This window comes from Macaca nemestrina, chromosome 18, assembly GCF_043159975.1.
Source record: "Macaca nemestrina isolate mMacNem1 chromosome 18, mMacNem.hap1, whole genome shotgun sequence".
In the NCBI taxonomy this organism is placed as follows: Eukaryota; Metazoa; Chordata; class Mammalia; order Primates; family Cercopithecidae; genus Macaca; species Macaca nemestrina.
This window is the reverse complement of record NC_092142.1, coordinates 511,348-528,465: the sequence shown is the minus strand read 5'-3', so window position 1 is coordinate 528,465 and position 17,118 is coordinate 511,348. Positions and strand designations below refer to the sequence as shown.

The 17,118-nt window shown below is 48.5% G+C and overlaps 1 protein-coding gene across 14 annotated transcripts in view; it reads left to right on the top strand.

Moving 5' to 3' along the window:
- Positions 1–17,118, top strand: part of LOC105485931 (NPR3 like, GATOR1 complex subunit) — a 61,825-nt gene that overhangs the window by 15,212 nt on the left and 29,495 nt on the right. For 10 of the 14 annotated variants that reach the window (XR_011616214.1, XR_011616215.1, XR_011616211.1 and 7 more), the window contains exons 3-7: positions 2,156–2,194; positions 6,329–6,458; positions 8,019–8,093; positions 12,732–12,885; positions 15,222–15,303. Coding sequence is in view for 5 of the 14 variants with exons in the window: in XM_071083750.1 (XP_070939851.1) it covers positions 2,156–2,194; positions 6,329–6,458; positions 8,019–8,093; positions 12,732–12,885; positions 15,222–15,303 (480 nt within the window). In the remaining 9 variants the exon portion in view is untranslated. The remainder of the gene's footprint in view (positions 1–2,155; positions 2,195–6,328; positions 6,459–8,018; positions 8,094–12,731; positions 12,886–15,221; positions 15,304–17,118) is intronic. The other 4 variants (XR_011616217.1, XR_011616216.1, XR_011616218.1 and 1 more) reach the window with 2 other exon arrangements.

Here is a 17,118-nt window from a genome sequence, read left to right as displayed (position 1 = left end):
TGCAGGTTCAGGGTTCAAAGTTTGACTCTCGCTTTGCAGCCTACAGTGTGTGATCTTGGGCACATTCCTTAGAATGAGCCTTAGTTCCACTGTTTTCTGTAAGATGCCTGAGGGTGGTGAGTTGCCTTCACCTCTTCCTCCCGGATCAGGATGTCATAAGAGCATCCTTGTCTCTGAGTGTTAGCTGACGGCTCTGCCTCCCTCAGAGGGGCAGACGCAAGTCTGTAAAATGCTCCTGTCAGGAAATGGAGCATTGCCAGACTCAGAAGCCCTCTGTGCTTACTCCTTTTCTTCTGGAGCAAAGGGGCTGCGTTGTGACTTGTGTAGTTGTAGGAGATGGAGCTTATAGTCAGGCTCCAGCTTGGAGGATTCTGACTTCTTGGGTGATCTTGGGAAAGTCCATGAAACATCTGAATGCTTCCATACTGTTCAGCGTGAGGAGCTTGGCAGCTGCTGAGGAAACAGATCCCTTCTGTGGATCTTTGGCAGAGCTCCCACACTGTTTCCACTCCTAGATTCAGGTCTCCTTTCTCTTTCCAGAATACACGGAAAGCAGTATGTCCCAGGACACAAATCTCTGCAGAGGAAAATAAAGTTGTTTTGTTTTGTTTTGTTTTGTTTTTTTGAGATAGAGTTTCACTCTGTCGCCCAAGGCTGGAGTGCAGTGGTGCGATCTCGGCTCACTGCAGCCTCACCTCTGGGGTTCAAGCGATTCTCCTGCCTCAGCCTCCTGAGTAGCTGGGATTACAGGCATCCACCACCACACCCAGCTCATTTTTTCTTTTTAAGTAGAGACAGGGTTTCGCCATGTTGGCCAGGCTGGTCTCAAACTCCTGACTTCAAGCGATCCACCCACCACGGCCTCCCAAAGTGCTAGGGTTACAGGCGTGAGGCACCGCGCCTGGCCAGAAAGTCAACTCCTAAACTGTTTCGAAAAATCTCAACTAGATAGTGCAGAAGCCCAGATGTTTTCTGACAAATATATATGGATCTCCCACGACTACCTTGTTGTTCCAGGCAGAGGCTTAGGGAAGTCAGGTGTGCTGGCAGTCACAGTATCTCAAGAATTGGTGCTGGTGACATTCACATGACATGCTATACTTTTCAGAAGGCTTTTGCCTCTGGGAGTCTTATGTGATCTTCTGTAGGAGATTTCTCGCCATGCAGGTGAGAAAACTTTTACTGAAAAGATTAGTTTTAGGCTGGGTGCAGTGGCTCACGCCTGTAATCCCAGCACTTTGGGAGGCCGAGGCGGGAGTATGAGACCAGCCTGGGTAACATTGTGAGACCCCGTCTCTCTTTTTTTTTTTTTTTTTTTTTTTGAGAAGGAGTCTCGCTCTGTCACCCAGGCTGGAGTATAGTGGTGCGATCTCGGCTCACTGCAAGCTTCGCCTCCCGGGTTCCCGCCATTCTCCTGCCTCAGCCTCCTGAGTAGCTGGGACTACAGGCGCCCGCCACCGCGCCTGGCTAATTTTTTGTATTTTTAGTAGAGACAGGGTTTTACCATGTTAGCCAGGATGGTCTCGATCTCCTGACCTCGTGATCCGCCCGCCTCGGCCTCCCAAAGTGCTGGGATTACAGGCGTGAGCCACCGCACCCGGCCCCATCTCTTTTGAAGACAAAAAAGAAAAAAGGAAAAAAAAGAGAGAGAAGATGAGATACTTGTGCACAGGCATCCAGCTAATACATATGGCGCTGGGTCTGACCCAGCTTTTCCAGCCTTGTGCTTACTTCTGAAAAACGACTTTCATTCCTGCCCAGCCCGTACTTCTGTGTGAGAGTTTGACCTTTAGTGAGAAAACCCCATGGTAAGAGTTCAGCGTGGGGAGTGTGTGACCCTGTTTCTCAGCGTGGGGAGTGTGTGATCCTGTTTCTCAGTGTGGGGAGTGTGTGATCCTGTTTCTCAGTGTGGGGAGTGTGTGACCCTGTTTCTCCGCGTGGGGAGTGTGTGATCCTGTTTCTCAGCCTGGGGTGTGTGTGACCCTGTTTCTTGTCTGGTAAGTTGCTTAGTCATGATGCTCAATGGTAATGCTTAATGGTGGCACTTCTGCTAGACTTTAGTACACTTTTTTATAAAATAGGCTTGTAAGTTTTCATGGTTTTTAAAAAAGCGATATGTTTTTGTTTGGTCTTGATGGTCCTGTTCCCATTTCAGCGAGCCATGTCCTCCAACCGATGAGCAATTGGTTGCAGGGTAAGACCGAGACCTCTCCACCATCTTTCTGTCTTGATTCCGCTGCCTTCTCTTCTTTAATTGTGCTTAATTCCTGGTTTCCCTCAATGTTGAGAGTGACTGATGAGGCACACAGGCGTGGACCTCCCTGCCCCAGTTCCCCCGCGAATGCCCAGACTTTCCACCACCCCCGCTTTTTCTCCACCCAGTCATTTAGCTGTTTCACATCACCTGAGAGGCCAAGGCTGGCACCCGGGAGACTTCTGGGACCAGGCATGTCACACAAACCTCTTCCTCCAGGTAGGCACACGTAGTCCTGTGAGGGTGGTGGGCAAGCAGCTGCTACCCTAGAGAGACCTGTGACTATTGCTCCTTGTTTTTATATTTCTGAGGGGTTTTGTGGTGGCCTCTCCCAAGGGTTAGGTAGTAAGTGTGATGCTCAGGCCTAGATGCTATTGAGTGTGCTTAATAGAGGCAGAAATGTTCTCATAGAATTGATATGTTGCTTGTCCGGAGGGCGTGGATGAAGTGCGACTCTTCCATTCCCCTTGACAGTGCCTGTCCTCTGGGCCTTGGAGGTACACACAGCATCTGTGAGCTTCTAGCAAGGTGGGTGGGGGGAGCAGAGTTGAGCTCCTTTCCAGGATGTCCTTCCATCCCTTTTTTTGCCCAAGCTAGAGAGCAAGCCCTGCTCCAGAATAGCTTGGCAGTGATAGAAGGTCTGGCCTGTTTTCTGGCTGGGTTGGTTCATCTTCCTAAACGTGTTTCTCTTGAATATCCAAGTTATTCCAGGAATATTCAGTTTTTGTAACAGATGTTTTATTGTATTGCAGTACGTTTATTAGGCCTTTCACCATCAGAATGAGGGAAAAGGATTTTTATAAATGTTGGAAGCCAATAAAACAAAAAGACACTTTGTTTATGGTTCAGTTTGCTGTTTGTAAGTTTTGCCCCACCCCTAATATCATGAATATAACTCTGTCTTTATGCATATTCCTTTACCAGACCCACTATATAAAGTATAAAGCCAGATGGGCGCGGTGGCTCACGCCTGTAATCCCAGCACTTTGGAAGGCCGAGGCGGGCAGATCACGAGGTCAGGAGGTCAAGACCAGCCTGGCCAATGTGGTGAAATCCCGTCTCTACTAAAAAATACGAAAAATTAGCTGGGCGTGGTGGCGCGTGCCTGTAATCCCAGCTATTTGGGAGGCTGAGGCAGGAGGATCGCTTGAACCCAGGAGGCGGAGGCTTCAGTGAGCCAAGATTGCGCCACTACACTCCAGCCTGGGTGACAGAGCAAGACTCCGTCTCCAGGGAAAAAAAAAAAAAAGCCACTCAAGTGTTTTGTCATGGGGCTGGGCGCAGTGGCTCATGCCTGTAATCCCAGCACTTTGAGAGGCCAAGACAGGCAGATCACCTGAGGTCAGGAGTTCAAGACCAGCCTGACCAACATGGTGACACCCCGTCACTACTAAAAATACAAAAATTAGCCGGGCGTGGTGGTGGGCGCCTGTAATCCCAGCTACTCGGGAGGTTGAGGCAGGAGAATCGCTTGAACCCGGGAGGCGGAGGTTGAAGTGAGCTGAGATTATACCATTGCACTCCAGCCTGGGGGACAAGAGCAAGACTTTGTCTCAAAAAAAAAAAAAAAAAAAAAGTGTTCTGTCATTATATGTGTGTAATATTAAGGTGTGAGGAATAGATTTCTCTGTGGGCCAGATTTGCTCAGATAAACAGAGTGGCTAACTACCACCCTGCTGGCTGCCTCAGAGGGCTCCATGAACAGCCACTAAGTCAATGTGATTTTTTTTTTTTTTTTTGAGACGAGTTTTGCTCTGTCACCCAGGCTGGAGTGCAGTGGCACCATCTCCGCTCACTTCAAACTCCGCTGTCCAGGTTCAAGCGATTCTCCTGCCTCAGCCTCCCGACTAGCTGGGACTACAGGCGTGTACCACTGCACCCGGCTAATTTTTGTATTTTTAGTAGAGACAGGGTTTCACCATGTTGGTCAGGCTGGTCTCGAACTCCTGACTTCAGGTGATCCACCTGCGTCAGCCTCCCAAAGTGCTGGGATTACAGGCGTGAACTACCGTGCCCAGCCCAATGTGACTTTTTTACTTCAGCTCACAGATTTCCAGTTGGCTGTTTCTGCAGACCCTGGCCTCTAGCAGGGAAAGACCTTTTATTTGGCTGTTGTGAGGGCGCCTTGAAGTTTAGGTATTTATAAATGTGAATTGGGCTACCACTGCTTGCCTCTGAAAATCCCAGGAACCATCTTACAGCCAAACTAAATTTGGTCCCTGGACTGGTGCTTGAGGACTGAGGCTGAGACATGGCCGTGACTCTTTATGACAGAGCAGCAGTTTTTAGTGGAGATTTTGGGCTGTCAGAGCAAGGGACCTTTCTGGAGTGGTGGTGGTTATTTTTCTGTTATCTCTGTGTCCCCGAGTCACTTGGTGGCAGAGTGGAGGGGCACTGTTTAGATAGGAGGTGAGGTGTTGGCCCTGGGTCAGTTGCTAGAGCCGAAGTGTTTGGTGGTGGTTTAATACCTCAACCCCTCCTTCAACATTACCATGTCCCACACATGGGAGTTATAGGACAGAGTGAGCCATTTAGGGTTTTTGAAGAAAGCATGTTATGCCTGTGGTGTAAGGCACTTGAATCCTCCATCTCTGCAGCAGAGACCTGCAGTGGGTTGCTGAGGACTTGGCTGTGGGTCCTGCATTTCCCAGGATATCTCTAACGAGATTGATTTCAGAAGGTCCAACTGCAAGCTGACTGGGTTGAGAGGCTGTTTCCAAATGGCACAAATAGGTTTGACCAAACCCTCGTATGTGGTTTGTTTGTGGGCTTGTTTGGGGTGACTTCAGATGGTTAGAGGGTCGTGCCAGTGCAGGAGGAAGGCTGGAAAACAGCGTGAGCCCCACAGCCCATGGTAGACTTGCAAAGAATCCTGTAGCTACTTGCCATTTGCTATTACAGAGCTGAGCTACAGTGCAGTTCAAAGCAGACCTTCCTTTTTTATCACAATATGGAGGAGTTATGTTAGTCTCTCCCACCCCTTCGCCAAGAGGGCCTCCGGGGAGGAAGCATGACCAGGGATCACACTAAAATGTCTGTCCTCAATGGTCTCTTCTAGGACCTTAGGGGGTCTCCCTGTCCAGGGGCAGAATATGGCCCCGGGGAGGCTAGAGCTGCCTTCCCCAAGATAGTGTATCCTCCTGACCTAGATATTAGAAATATTTTTCCTGGGTGGAGAGATATGCATGGGACTTCTCTCCCTTCTGGGTCCAGATCAGAGGTAGTACATTTGTGTTTCTAGAGCCTTCAGAGCCCTGGGTTCTAAGATAAGAGTCAGCACCACCCACAGCACCCCTGCCGGTGATGCTCCCTTATCCGGATCCCCCCAGGCAGGAGACATCAGCATTGCCAGTAAGGAGACATAAGGGCACAGATGATCTTGAAAAGGGATGCCCTCCCTCCCACACCACAGCTGTTCCCACTTTTCCATGGCACCTGTACAACCCTGTATTTCTGCCATTTGGAAATAGCTGTGATCACGGTGGGCTTGCACATCTTACACAAAGTTTCTTCCATGATAAAAACTGGGAAGTTTAAGTGTTGGGGATAAGAGAATGGCTGGGCAGCCACGCTATGAGGAAGGAAGTCAGCGCTCTGCACGCCTCCCTGTGCACCGTCCCCTTGCCCTCCATGCGGTTCTGTGGGTGAAGGGCCAGGGTCCTGGGAGTTGAAGGTGCAGCCCAGCAAACCTGAGTATAATTGGGAGAGGCCCCCTCTGCCTGTGACCCTTAAAGAGCAGCTCCTCAGGGCAGTGCTGGCTCCAGCTGATCCTCCCTTTGAAAGCAAACTGCAACTGCTTCTCTCCTGAATTTAATAGAGCATGCCAAAAAATGACAGCATGTGCCTTCAGTCTGTGCTTCTCATGCCTTTTACCTTGTAATTCTGGTGATCTTACATCCGTAACCTCTGGGATTGCTACAGAAGGGCAACTGTTAGTAGCTTTCATCAGCAGTCGGGGCAGAGCAACTCCATGAAGGTGCAGTTTACTGAGACCCTTCCGCTCTGGGGCCAGCAGGGCATGGTGCTGTGGTACTTTGTTAACTTATTTTTATTCTACCTCTTTTAAATTTTAAGGTTTTCAGATGTTATTCTGGCAACAATTTTGGCAACCAAGTCTGAAATGTGTGGCCAAAAATTTGAACTGAAGATTGATAATGTGCGGTTTGTTGGGCACCCAACACTGCTACAGCATGCTCTGGGGCAGGTATGGCTCTCCCTGGGCAGGTATGGCTCTCCCTGGGCAGGTGTGGCTCTCCCTGGGCAGATAGGACTCTCCTTGGGCAGGTTGGGTTCTCCCTGGGCACGCAAAGACCCTCTAGGTAGATGTGGCTCTCCCTGGGCTGGCAGGCCTGGTCCATTCTGGCTCTGGGGGGCTCAGAACTGAGGCTGACACCAGCTCTGGTGAAAGTAACTGTTAGGCAGGAGACCTGATTAGACACTTGCTATGAATTGTGCATCTTCATAAACCCTGAGAGTCCAGTGGAAAAAGAGACAGGTGTTCTTGCCCCTGAAGACAGGTGCTTCAGTCCCTGCCCCTAGCTTTTGCAGTCTGCATTCTAGGTCTCTACTGACTGTGGTCCTGCCCTTTATATATAGGATGTCTGCTTCCAGGGGAGGCCAAGATGAGTTAACTAGCATCTGTCAGACCCTTGAATTTTCTACAATGTGGTGCAAGCATTTCCTCTTATTTATTACAAGACACTCTAGTAGCTAATATTAGTATTATTTAGCACTTATTTTTCTGCTAAACCCTCTCTATGTGTTCTCTGATGAATCAGTGTCATAGCACTGAGGAATTCATCTTGCTAGCAGGATGAAGGGAACTTGTACACCAGAGCCTGCCAGTCAGCTCTCTGCATATAGGCAGGATCAGTGATGGCATTACTCAGATTCTGAAGGGTAGAACACATAACATAGGATTTAGCTACATTTATACAGATCCAGCAATTGTGTGAGGTTCTGTGGTGTTATTCGTGAACCTCCATGGAAGGAGTTTCTGAGGCCATTGATGTGCCTGGTCCCCTGGACCTCACCCTCCTTTCTCATCACAGCCCCCACAGCTGGGGCACAGTCCCCTACCTGGAGGCAATGGAGGGGAGAGTTGGCAGCCTGCCTGCGGTCACACCCTGTAGACAGGAGTTGCAGTCGGGTAGGGCATGAGTGCAAGGGCCGCCTGGGGCCCCAGCTCCCCCTGGTGGCAGAACTTGTAGTTGGCTTTGAAGAGTTCCCTTGTGCCCCTTGGAATGCTTCACTTGAGTGCCCTGGTCCTTGTGAAGCTGGCTAGATGCCAGAACTGGGAGTACAGAGATTAGGACTTGCTGGCCTGCCTCACCTGGGCCCTGCTCAGGACTTGGCTGTCCCTGATCATTGTCTTGTCCCTAAATTGTTCTCAGTATGCGTCACACTTAGCAGATACAGCCTGGGTGGACGCAGGTGGACACGGGACAGCAGTGGGGGTGTGGTCTGGGTCATCCACCCATTTATGCCCCTCTCCATCCCATCCCCGTCCCCTGTGGGCATTGTCAGCTCACTTCTGTTAGCGGTTGTGGGGGTGGAGGGGTCAGAGCACTGACCTTCTCACTCTTGTCATAGTTGTGACTGTCCATGCAGTAGGCACGCCTCTAGAACAAAGGCATTCATTGCTTTTCCAAGACCTTGGTGCCATATTCTGGGGACTTTTCCTATGCCTGAAGTAGAATAGCTCTAAACAGCTTCTTTCCTTAGAAAGTCGTCTCAATTAATTAGAATTATGCATCTTTTACAGGTCTCCAAAACAGATCCTTCCCCGAAGAGGGAAGCACCTACTATGATTCTTTTTAATGTGGTGTTTGCACTGAGGGTGAGTGTTTATATAAATGGTTAAGATCAGGGAGTGGGGCTGGGGAGAAGCAGCTCTTTCTTCCTACGAGCGTGTCATTGACTCGGAGCTTGGACTGCAGTGGGCATGGTGCTGGCCCCTCTTGGGGTGCAGACAGACTGCACTTCATTGTTTACCACTTTTTGTTTTGGTAGAATACACATGACACTATTTGTCATTTTGAAGGCTATGCTTCAGTGGCATCTGGTACATTCATGTCATATAACCATCACCACTATTTAGATCTAGAACACTTTAACCACCCCAGAAGGAAACCCCATACCCATTAGCAGTTATTCTCTTTTTTTTTTTTTTTCTTTTGAGACAGAATCTCACTGTGTCACCCAGGCTGGAGTGTGGTAGCACAATCTTGGCTCAGTGCAAACCCCGCCTCCCAGGCTCAAGTGACTCTGATGCCTCAGCCTCCCGAGTAGCTGGGATTACAGGCATACGCCACCATGCCCAGCTAATTTTTGTATTTTTAGTAGAGACGGGGTCTCGCCATGTTGGCCAGGCTGGTCTTGAACTCCTGACCTCAGGTAATCCTCCCACTTTGGCCTCCCAGACTGTTGGGATTACAGGCGTGACCCATTGCGTGCAGCCCCTGCTAATTTTTGTATTTTTTGTAGAGATGAGTTTTCACCTTATTGCCCAGGCTGATATTGAACTCCTGGGCTCAAATGATCTTCCCTCCTTGGCCACCCAAAGTGCTGAGATTCCAGGTGTGAGCCACCACGCCCAGCTGGAGCTTAATTTTTAAGACAGGCCTGCCTTGTTGGTAAATAAGGAGCTACAAATTAAAACAAAATGATTTGTTAATTGCTTCTGGGGCATAGGGTTCTGGGAGAAGTTCTTCCCTTTCTGCTTGATACACTTTTGTAGTATTTGCATTTTCATAGTATCTTTGTATTTCTTACATAATTACATAATATAAAGAGTCACAAAGAAAAATGAAGTAAGTCAAAAAACAAGCAAATGAATAAACAAAATCCATGACAAATGTCCACCTGTCAACACCGATAACCCCTGTGGGTCAGTCGATGAGAAGCAGCCACAGCCCCACCCAGGATGCTGCAGGCAGGCCCTCAGCTCTGGGGAACAGTGACAGCAGAGCATATGATGCCCTTAGATCTAGCAATCCCACTGTTAGGAGTATTATCAAGAAAACAAGCAACTTTTACAACTGCATAAAGATTTCCCTCCGGCTTGTTCTCAGCAAGAATAAAGATTTTTTTTTTTTTTTTTTGGAGACGGAGTCTCGCTCCGTAGCCCAGGCTGGAGTGCAGTGGCCGGATCTCAGCTCACTGCAAGCTCCGCCTCCCGGGTTTACGCCATTCTCCTGCCTCAGCTTCCCGAGTAGCTGGGACTACAGGCGCCCGCCACCTCGCCCGGCTAGTTTTTTGTATTTTTTAGTAGAGACGGGGTTTCACCGTGTTAACCAGGATGGTCTCGATCTCCCGACCTCGTGATCCGCCCGTCTCGGCCTCCCAAAGTGCTGGGATTACAGGCTTGAGCCACCGCGCCCGGCCAAGAATAAAGATTTTTATAACAGTAATTAAACTGGAGATAATCGTGGTGTCTAGTACTTGGGGAATGATTAAACAATGTGGTAATTATTATACACTGGCCCATTCTCTTGGCATTGAGGATGAGAAATGGAGATCAGACCAGAACCTGGAGAAGTATGGATTGATTATGGACAGGTAAAAGCAACGGGAGCTGAGCACAATGGCTTACGCCTGTAATCCCAGCACTTTGGGAGGCCGAAGTGGGTGGATCACCTGAGGTCAGAAGTTTGAGACCAGCCTGACCAGCATGGAGATACCCCGTCTTTACTAAAAAATATGAAATTAGCCGGGTGTGGTGGTGGGTGCCTGTAATCCCAGCTACTCGGGTGGCTGAGGCAGTAGAATCGCCTGAACCCGGGAGGCAGAGGTTGCAGTGAGCCAAGATCGCGCCATTGCACTCCAGTCTGGGTGACAAGAGCGAAACTCCATCTCAAAAAAAAAAAAAAAAAAAAGCAACAGGAAACAAGATAGTCTAGGGCTTCAGCTGGCGGTGATATTGACAAGTGGGAGAAATTTGGATAATGTAAGAGTTTGTATTTTTTGGGTGGACAAGTCTTTCTTTTTAAAATATACACTTTTGGCCAGGCACAGTGGCTCACTCCTGTAATCCTAGCACTTCGGGAGGCCAAGGTAGGTGGATCACTTGAGCCCAGGAGTTTGAGACCAGCCTGGGCAACATAGCGAAATCCCGTCTCTACAAAAAATACAAAAATTATCCAGGCATGTTGATGCGCGCCTGTAGTCCCAGCTATTTTTGAGGCTGAAGTGGGAGGATCACCTGAGCCTGGAAGGTCAAAGTGGCAGTGAGCAGTGATCATGCCACTGCACCCCAGCTTGGGCAACAGAGTGAGACCCTATCTTAAAAAATATATATGTATCCTTTTTTTTTTTTTACTTTGAAAAATTTTAAACCCTTAACTAGAGAAAGCAGACTGATAAACCTTATATGCCTGTCTCAGGTGCCTTTATACCCTGGTTCCATATATTTCCTTCCCTCTCTCTATTTCAAGGCAAGTACCAGACCTTATGTCTGTTCATCCCTACATACTTCCGAAGGTATCTGTGTAAAATATGGGCACTTAATTTTTGGCCATGATACCCTTTGTACATCTGAAAAAATTTACTGTAATAAGTTGGCATCACCTAGTACCTGCTCCGCTGAAGCTTTTCCTGATTGCTAAAGCATTTTCGCAGCTGGACTGTCTGAACCAGGATGCAAACCCGGTGCAGCTAGTGCACATGGTGTCTTTATGTCTCTGCCAATCCAGAGGTCTGCCCTTCCTTTGTTCCATCAAATGTTCCACATTTGGATTCATCTCATTGTGCAGTCAGACTTGCTCTCTGTCCCTGTGTTTCCTGTAAACTAGAAGTTAACTCTGAAGGCTTGGTTCTCTTTGGGTACAAGTTTTGGGGATGAGAAGGTCTCATGGATGACGCCTTAAACTTCATGCCTTTTTACGTTGTGTATGGTGAAAATACGATGTCTCTAAGAGTTCCTTTTAGTGCTGGCACACCCTAGGTGTTACCTTTCTCAGCATGTCCCTCACTCAGTGTCAGACCTTTGCAAACGGACATGCTGGGTTTGCACGGAGTGCAGGTCATTGGGCGTCACTGGGGACTGCATCCCCTTGTATGTCTGGAAAGGTCAAGCATATGGGCCCTGGACATCCAACTCATGGACGGTGTTGTGCCTCAGCTGAATAATCACATATCCAGGATCATTCTCCTCCTCCTTGCTTTGCTCATAGAAGTATTTGTACACAGATTCTTCTTCTAAATGGGTGTTTTGTTTTGAGGCAATTGTATATACCCCATATGTCAGCCCTTTGGTTCCAGGGACACTGTTGAGGGGATGCCCTTGACATGGAGGAGTAGGCCTGCTGCCCAGTGGTGGGCATGGCATGGGAGCACCAGTCGGTCCTTTCTCTGGCAAGGGATGCTGCCTTGTTGTAAGTCCACCCAGGTGTGAGTTCTGTTTGTGAACATGGGATCTGATGAGAGTATAGAGAATTTCTTCAGCTCCACGTGAAGAAAGTATTTACTGTCTGGGTCAGGCTTTGCCCCTGAAGCCTGGCTGTGAACACTTTGGGCATGGCCTTCCCTCTCAGATAAACAGGAGGAGGAGGCAGCACCAGAGGTTGTAATCAGCAGTACCATTCACCCCTTTCCCTTGTCCCATCTTCACCCCCACAGGATGATTCAGCAGTCCTGTTGGCCTCCAGAAGCACTGAGTCATGGTTGGCCCAGTTATCTGCTCCCTCAGATGTTTTCACAGATCCCCACAGCTGCATGCCTCCGCCCTTGGCTTGGGCAGATGTGCTTGCCTGGCTGACTGTGGTGCCTGATAGGTTCCAGAGGGGCGAGGGCCCCTTTTGTTCCTGAGAGCCTCCTGCACTGTCCTTTGACCCAGTCAACATGGTTGCAGAAGGAGTGCTGGGGCAGAGATGTGGGCCAGGAGCCTGCTGGTTTTCTTGTTAACCAGTGTCACTTTTGCTGGGAAGAGCTTCGCATCCTTGAGGACCAAAAGTATTCAGTGAACAATTGGCCAGGCACCTCTGTTTTTGTACCGTGCGTCCCTGTAGTAATGTGGCCTGTTGTGACTGAATTCTTACATATTGTAGACTAGTTCTGCCTACCAGTAGTCAGCAGTACAGTGGTGACCACAGACACTACCAGGGTCTTTGCTCAGGGCAGGCTCTATTCCTAGTTTGTGACATGGCTCACTAATTTCTTCCATTCAGTCCTTTGTGAGGGAGGCACCATTGTTCGTTCTTAAGAACAACATTTCCAGAGCCATCTCTGCTACTATTCAGGCAGCCACTCCCAGGAATAGAGCATGGGAGCTGACAGCCAGCGTTTCTGTGGATGGGCCCTGGAGGGGACTCAGGAAATGAGCAGCAATGGCCTCTGCAAAGGAGCCTGGGGGAAAGGAGTAGAGACACTTTCTTTCATGGTTTGAGATTTTGCTGTGTACACGTATTAGCTCCATTTAAACTGTCCAGCTGTGTCCCTGTGCATACGTTTGAGTCTGTGCATGGTCTCTCTCCCGCAGGCCAATGCAGACCCGTCAGTGATAAACTGTCTGCATAACCTGTCCCGTCGCATTGCCACTGTGCTGCAGCACGAGGAGCGCCGCTGCCAGTACCTCACCCGGGAGGCCAAGCTGATCCTGGCGCTCCAGGATGAGGTGTCCGCCATGGCTGATGGTGAGTGCAGCAGGGCGTGATGGGCGTGTGTCTGGGCTAGCTGGTGGCCTCTCTGCAGTGCAGACCTCTGTGGAGGGCTGTCATTCAGTGTTAATGGTGCACGTGTTGGTGGGGCGTCACCCACCCCAACACCAGCAGAGCAGTCAGAAGCTTGCAAGCATCAGCTTTTGGTGAGCTGGGCATTGAAAATGAAGTCCTCACAATAGCTTTGCAAGGCAGGGTCCATGATCATCCCCATTTTGCAGATGTGGAAACTAAGGCTAAGAGAAGTTACATGATCTTCACACTGGACCAATTGTGCCTGTGGGGGCACAGGAAGACTCCCAAGGGGCGCATTTGTAGATGAACTTTCCTGGATGGATGTACTGAAATAGATTTCCCAACCAGAAATGTTCTTTCTTTCCACACACTGCTGCATGATCACTGTTCACATAGGTCAGGCAGCTCTGCCTAGCCCTGGCCCTGTGGGACATGTTGAAGAAAGTATTTATTCCCCAGGGCAGGAGAGGGCGTTGGAAATACCCAGCTGGTGAGGTGGACAGTTTCCAGTTCTTTGCTTTCAGCCAGATGGAAGGAGGACCTAACTGGGCTATCAAATAACCAATTATTAAAAATAATGTTTGCAGATAGAACATTGAGTGGTTTTTGGCCTACTGTAAAGATTTCAAAACAGAGGGACGCCTGTAACAAACTCTCCATCTCCATTTTCTTTGGCAAGCACATCTATAAAAAAGAGAGAATTAGGACAAAACTAAAGTCAGACCTAGTTGTTGTAGCAATAAGTAAAAGTAGCTATTGACATGAACAAATAATAAAAGAACAGCCTCTCTGACTCAGGTGCATTTTCAGTAAAAATTTACTTGTGGCTGGGTGTGGTGGCTCATGCCTGTAATCCCAGCACTTAGGGAGGCTGAGGCGGGTAGATTGCTTGAGCTCAGGAATTCAGGATCAGTGCGGGGAACATGGTGAAATCCTGCCTCTACCAAAAAAACCCAAAAATTAGCCGGGTACAGTCATGTGTGCCCATAGTTCTAGCTACTCGGTATGCTGAGGTGGGAGAATCACCTGAGCCCTGGGAGGCGGAGGTTGCAGTGAGCTGAGATTGCACCACTGCATTCTAGCAAGGGTGACAGAGTGAGACCCTGTCTCAAAAAACAAAAAAACAAAAGAAAAACTTTTTATGTTTGGCAATTATCTGTCCAAATTTACAATATGTTTCTGTTTTGGCCAATTGTGTACTAATTATAATTATCATAATAACGATCCAAAAGTTTTGTTTTTTTAAACATTGTCTTTTTAGAGTCTGTGACTTTATCACAGGAAGTAAAAAAAATTTTAAGTCTGCATATATTTTGTTAGAAATTTATGAAAAAGGATGAATAAAAGACTTTTTGGCTAGACGTGGTAGCTCACATCTGTAATCCCAGCACTTTGGGAGGACGAGATGGGAGGATCACTTGAGCCCAGGAGTTTGAGACCAGCCTGGGCCACATAGCGAGACTCCATCTCTACAAAAAATTTAAAAATCAGCAGGTCTAGGGCAGGTGTGGTGGCTCATGCTTATAATCCCAGCAGTTTGGGAGGCCCAGGTGGGTGGATCACTTGAGGACAGGAGTTCGAGACCAGCCTGGCCATGGTGAATACCTGTCTCTACTAAAAATACAAAAAAATTAACCAGGCATGATGGTGGGCACCTGTAATCCCAGCTACTTGGGAGCCTGAGGCAGGAGAATTGCTTGAACCCAGGAGGCAGAGGTTGCAGTGAGCTGAGATCACACCATTGCAATCTATCTCGGGCAACAAGAGTGAAACTCCATCTCAAAAAAAAAAAAAAAAAAAAAAAAATTAGCAGGTCTGGTGGTGCATGTGTGTGGTCCCAACTAGGTGGGAGTATCGCTTGAGCCTGGGAAGTTGAGACAGAAGTTAGCTATGATCACACCATTGCACACCAGCTCAGGTGACAGAGTGAGACCCTGTCTCAAAAAAAAGGCCGGGCGTGGTGGCTCATGCCTGTAATCCCAGCACTTTAGGAGGCCGAGGTGGGCGGATCACCTGAGGTCAGGAGTTCGAGACCAGCCTGGACAACATAGTGAAACTCCATCTCTAGTAAAAAATACAAAATTAGCTGGGTGTGGTGGCAGGCGCCTGTAGTCCCAGCTACTTGGGAGGCTGAGGCAGAAGAATTGCTTGAACCCAGGAGGCAGAGGTTGCAGTGAGCCGAGATTGTGCCATTGTACTCCAGCCTGGGCAAAAAAGAGTGAAACTCTGTCTCAAAAACAAAAACAAAAAGTTTCCTTGCTTTGGGAGCTGTAAATCTTGTGTTGTGATTCTTGTAGGAAATGAAGGTCCTCAGTCCCCATTCCATCACATCCTGCCCAAGTGCAAGCTGGCCAGGGACCTCAAGGAAGCTTACGACAGGTAAGACACGTGGGTGTGCTTATTAACATCCTTCTTCTGGGCCAGGCTGCTGGGGCCTGAGGAACAGTGTCAACAGGTAGGGCTCTCTGGTACTGACCACTATTCTCCTGGGGTATGAGCATCAGAGTTCCCTGAGGTTAGGGCCAGAGAGGACTGGGAAGGGATAGTCATGTGGCTGCTCTTGAAAGAAGTGACCTTGGTGGCCGTTTTGTAATTTATTTTTTCCTTCTATTTCTGTTTATTTTTTTCGAGATGGAGTTTTGCTCTTGTTGCCCAGGCTAGAGTGCAATGGTGTGATCTCAGGTCACAGCAACCTCCGCCTCCCGGGTTCAAGAGATTCTCCTGCCTCAGCCTCTCCAGTAGCTGGGATTACAGGCATGTGCCACCACACCCAGCTAATTTTGTATTTTTAGTAGAGACAGGGTTTCTGCATATTGGTCAGGCTGGTCTTGAACTCCCGACCTCAGGTGTGATCCGCCCGCCTCAGCCTCCCAAAGTGCTGGGATTACAGGTGTGCGCCATCATGCCTGGCTGGTGGCCGTTTTTTAAATGCCAGCCCCTTTGCCGAGTAGCACACACTCTGTCTGCTGGAACCACCACCTCCAGACTCCTCTTAAAACAGAAAACGAGTCTGAAGTTATACATGAGAGTCTGAAAGTGTTTTGAAATCACACAACTGCAAAATGACATTTTACTGAGAATGATGCAACACCAAGTTCTGGGCCCGCCTTCACTAGGTGGGTGTCACTGACTCCAGTCACTCATGAGGAAATTGAGGCTCGGTGGGTGGAGCTGGAGCCAGCTGTCTCTTCCTCGCTCTGAGAGAGTTGGGATTTGTGACACTGATTGTGTGAGGGCAGCAAGCCTTGAGGATACCATATAAACCTCACAATTGTTCTGATTATATTGGCTGAACATCACCTTTATTAAATGTGGACAAGCAGGCTGGGCGTGATGACTCACGCCTGTAATCCCAGCACTTTGGGAGGCTGAGGTGGGCGGACTGCTTGAGGTCAGAAGTTCAAGATCAGCCTGAGCAACAATGTGAGATTCCATTTCTACAAAAAATTTTAAAAAAATATCTGAGTGTGGTGGCACGAGTGTAGTTTCAGCTACTCAGGAAGCTGAGGTGGGAGGGTCACTTAAGCCTGGGAAATCAAGATAACGGTGAGCCGTGGTTATAGCATGTACTCTGGCCCTGGCAACAGAGCAAGACCGTATATCAAAAATAAAAACAAAAGCCCAGGCACGGCGGCTCACGCCTGTCATCCCAGCGCTTTGGGAGGCAAAGGCGGGCGGATCATGAGGTCAGGAGTTCAAGACCAGCCTGGCCAACATGGTGAAACCCCATCTCTATTAAAAATACAAAACATTAGCTAGGCGTGGTGGTGCATGCCTGTAGTCCCAGCTACTCAGGAGGTCGAGGCAAAAGAATTGCTTGAATCTGGGAGGCAGAGGTTGCAGTGAACTGAGATTGAGCCACTGCACTCCAACCTGGGTGACAGAGCTAGACTTTGTCTCAAATATAATAATAATAATAATAAAAAATTTTTAAGTAAAATAAAAAATAAATAAAATTTTAAAAATACTTTTTAATTCTTTTTTTGGTTGCCTAGTGAGCTGCAACTGCCCCATCATTGAGTTTGTTCCACCCTTCCAGTGCTAACCATTTACCTGTGTTATTTTGTATGTGCGCCTCTGTATCTATAAGGTAAATTCCTAAAGCCACTACGAATGGGGAAAATGGCATTTGTAATGTTGGGTTTCCTTCTCAGGGGTTTGTACCTCTGTCTACACTCCCACCAGCAACACATG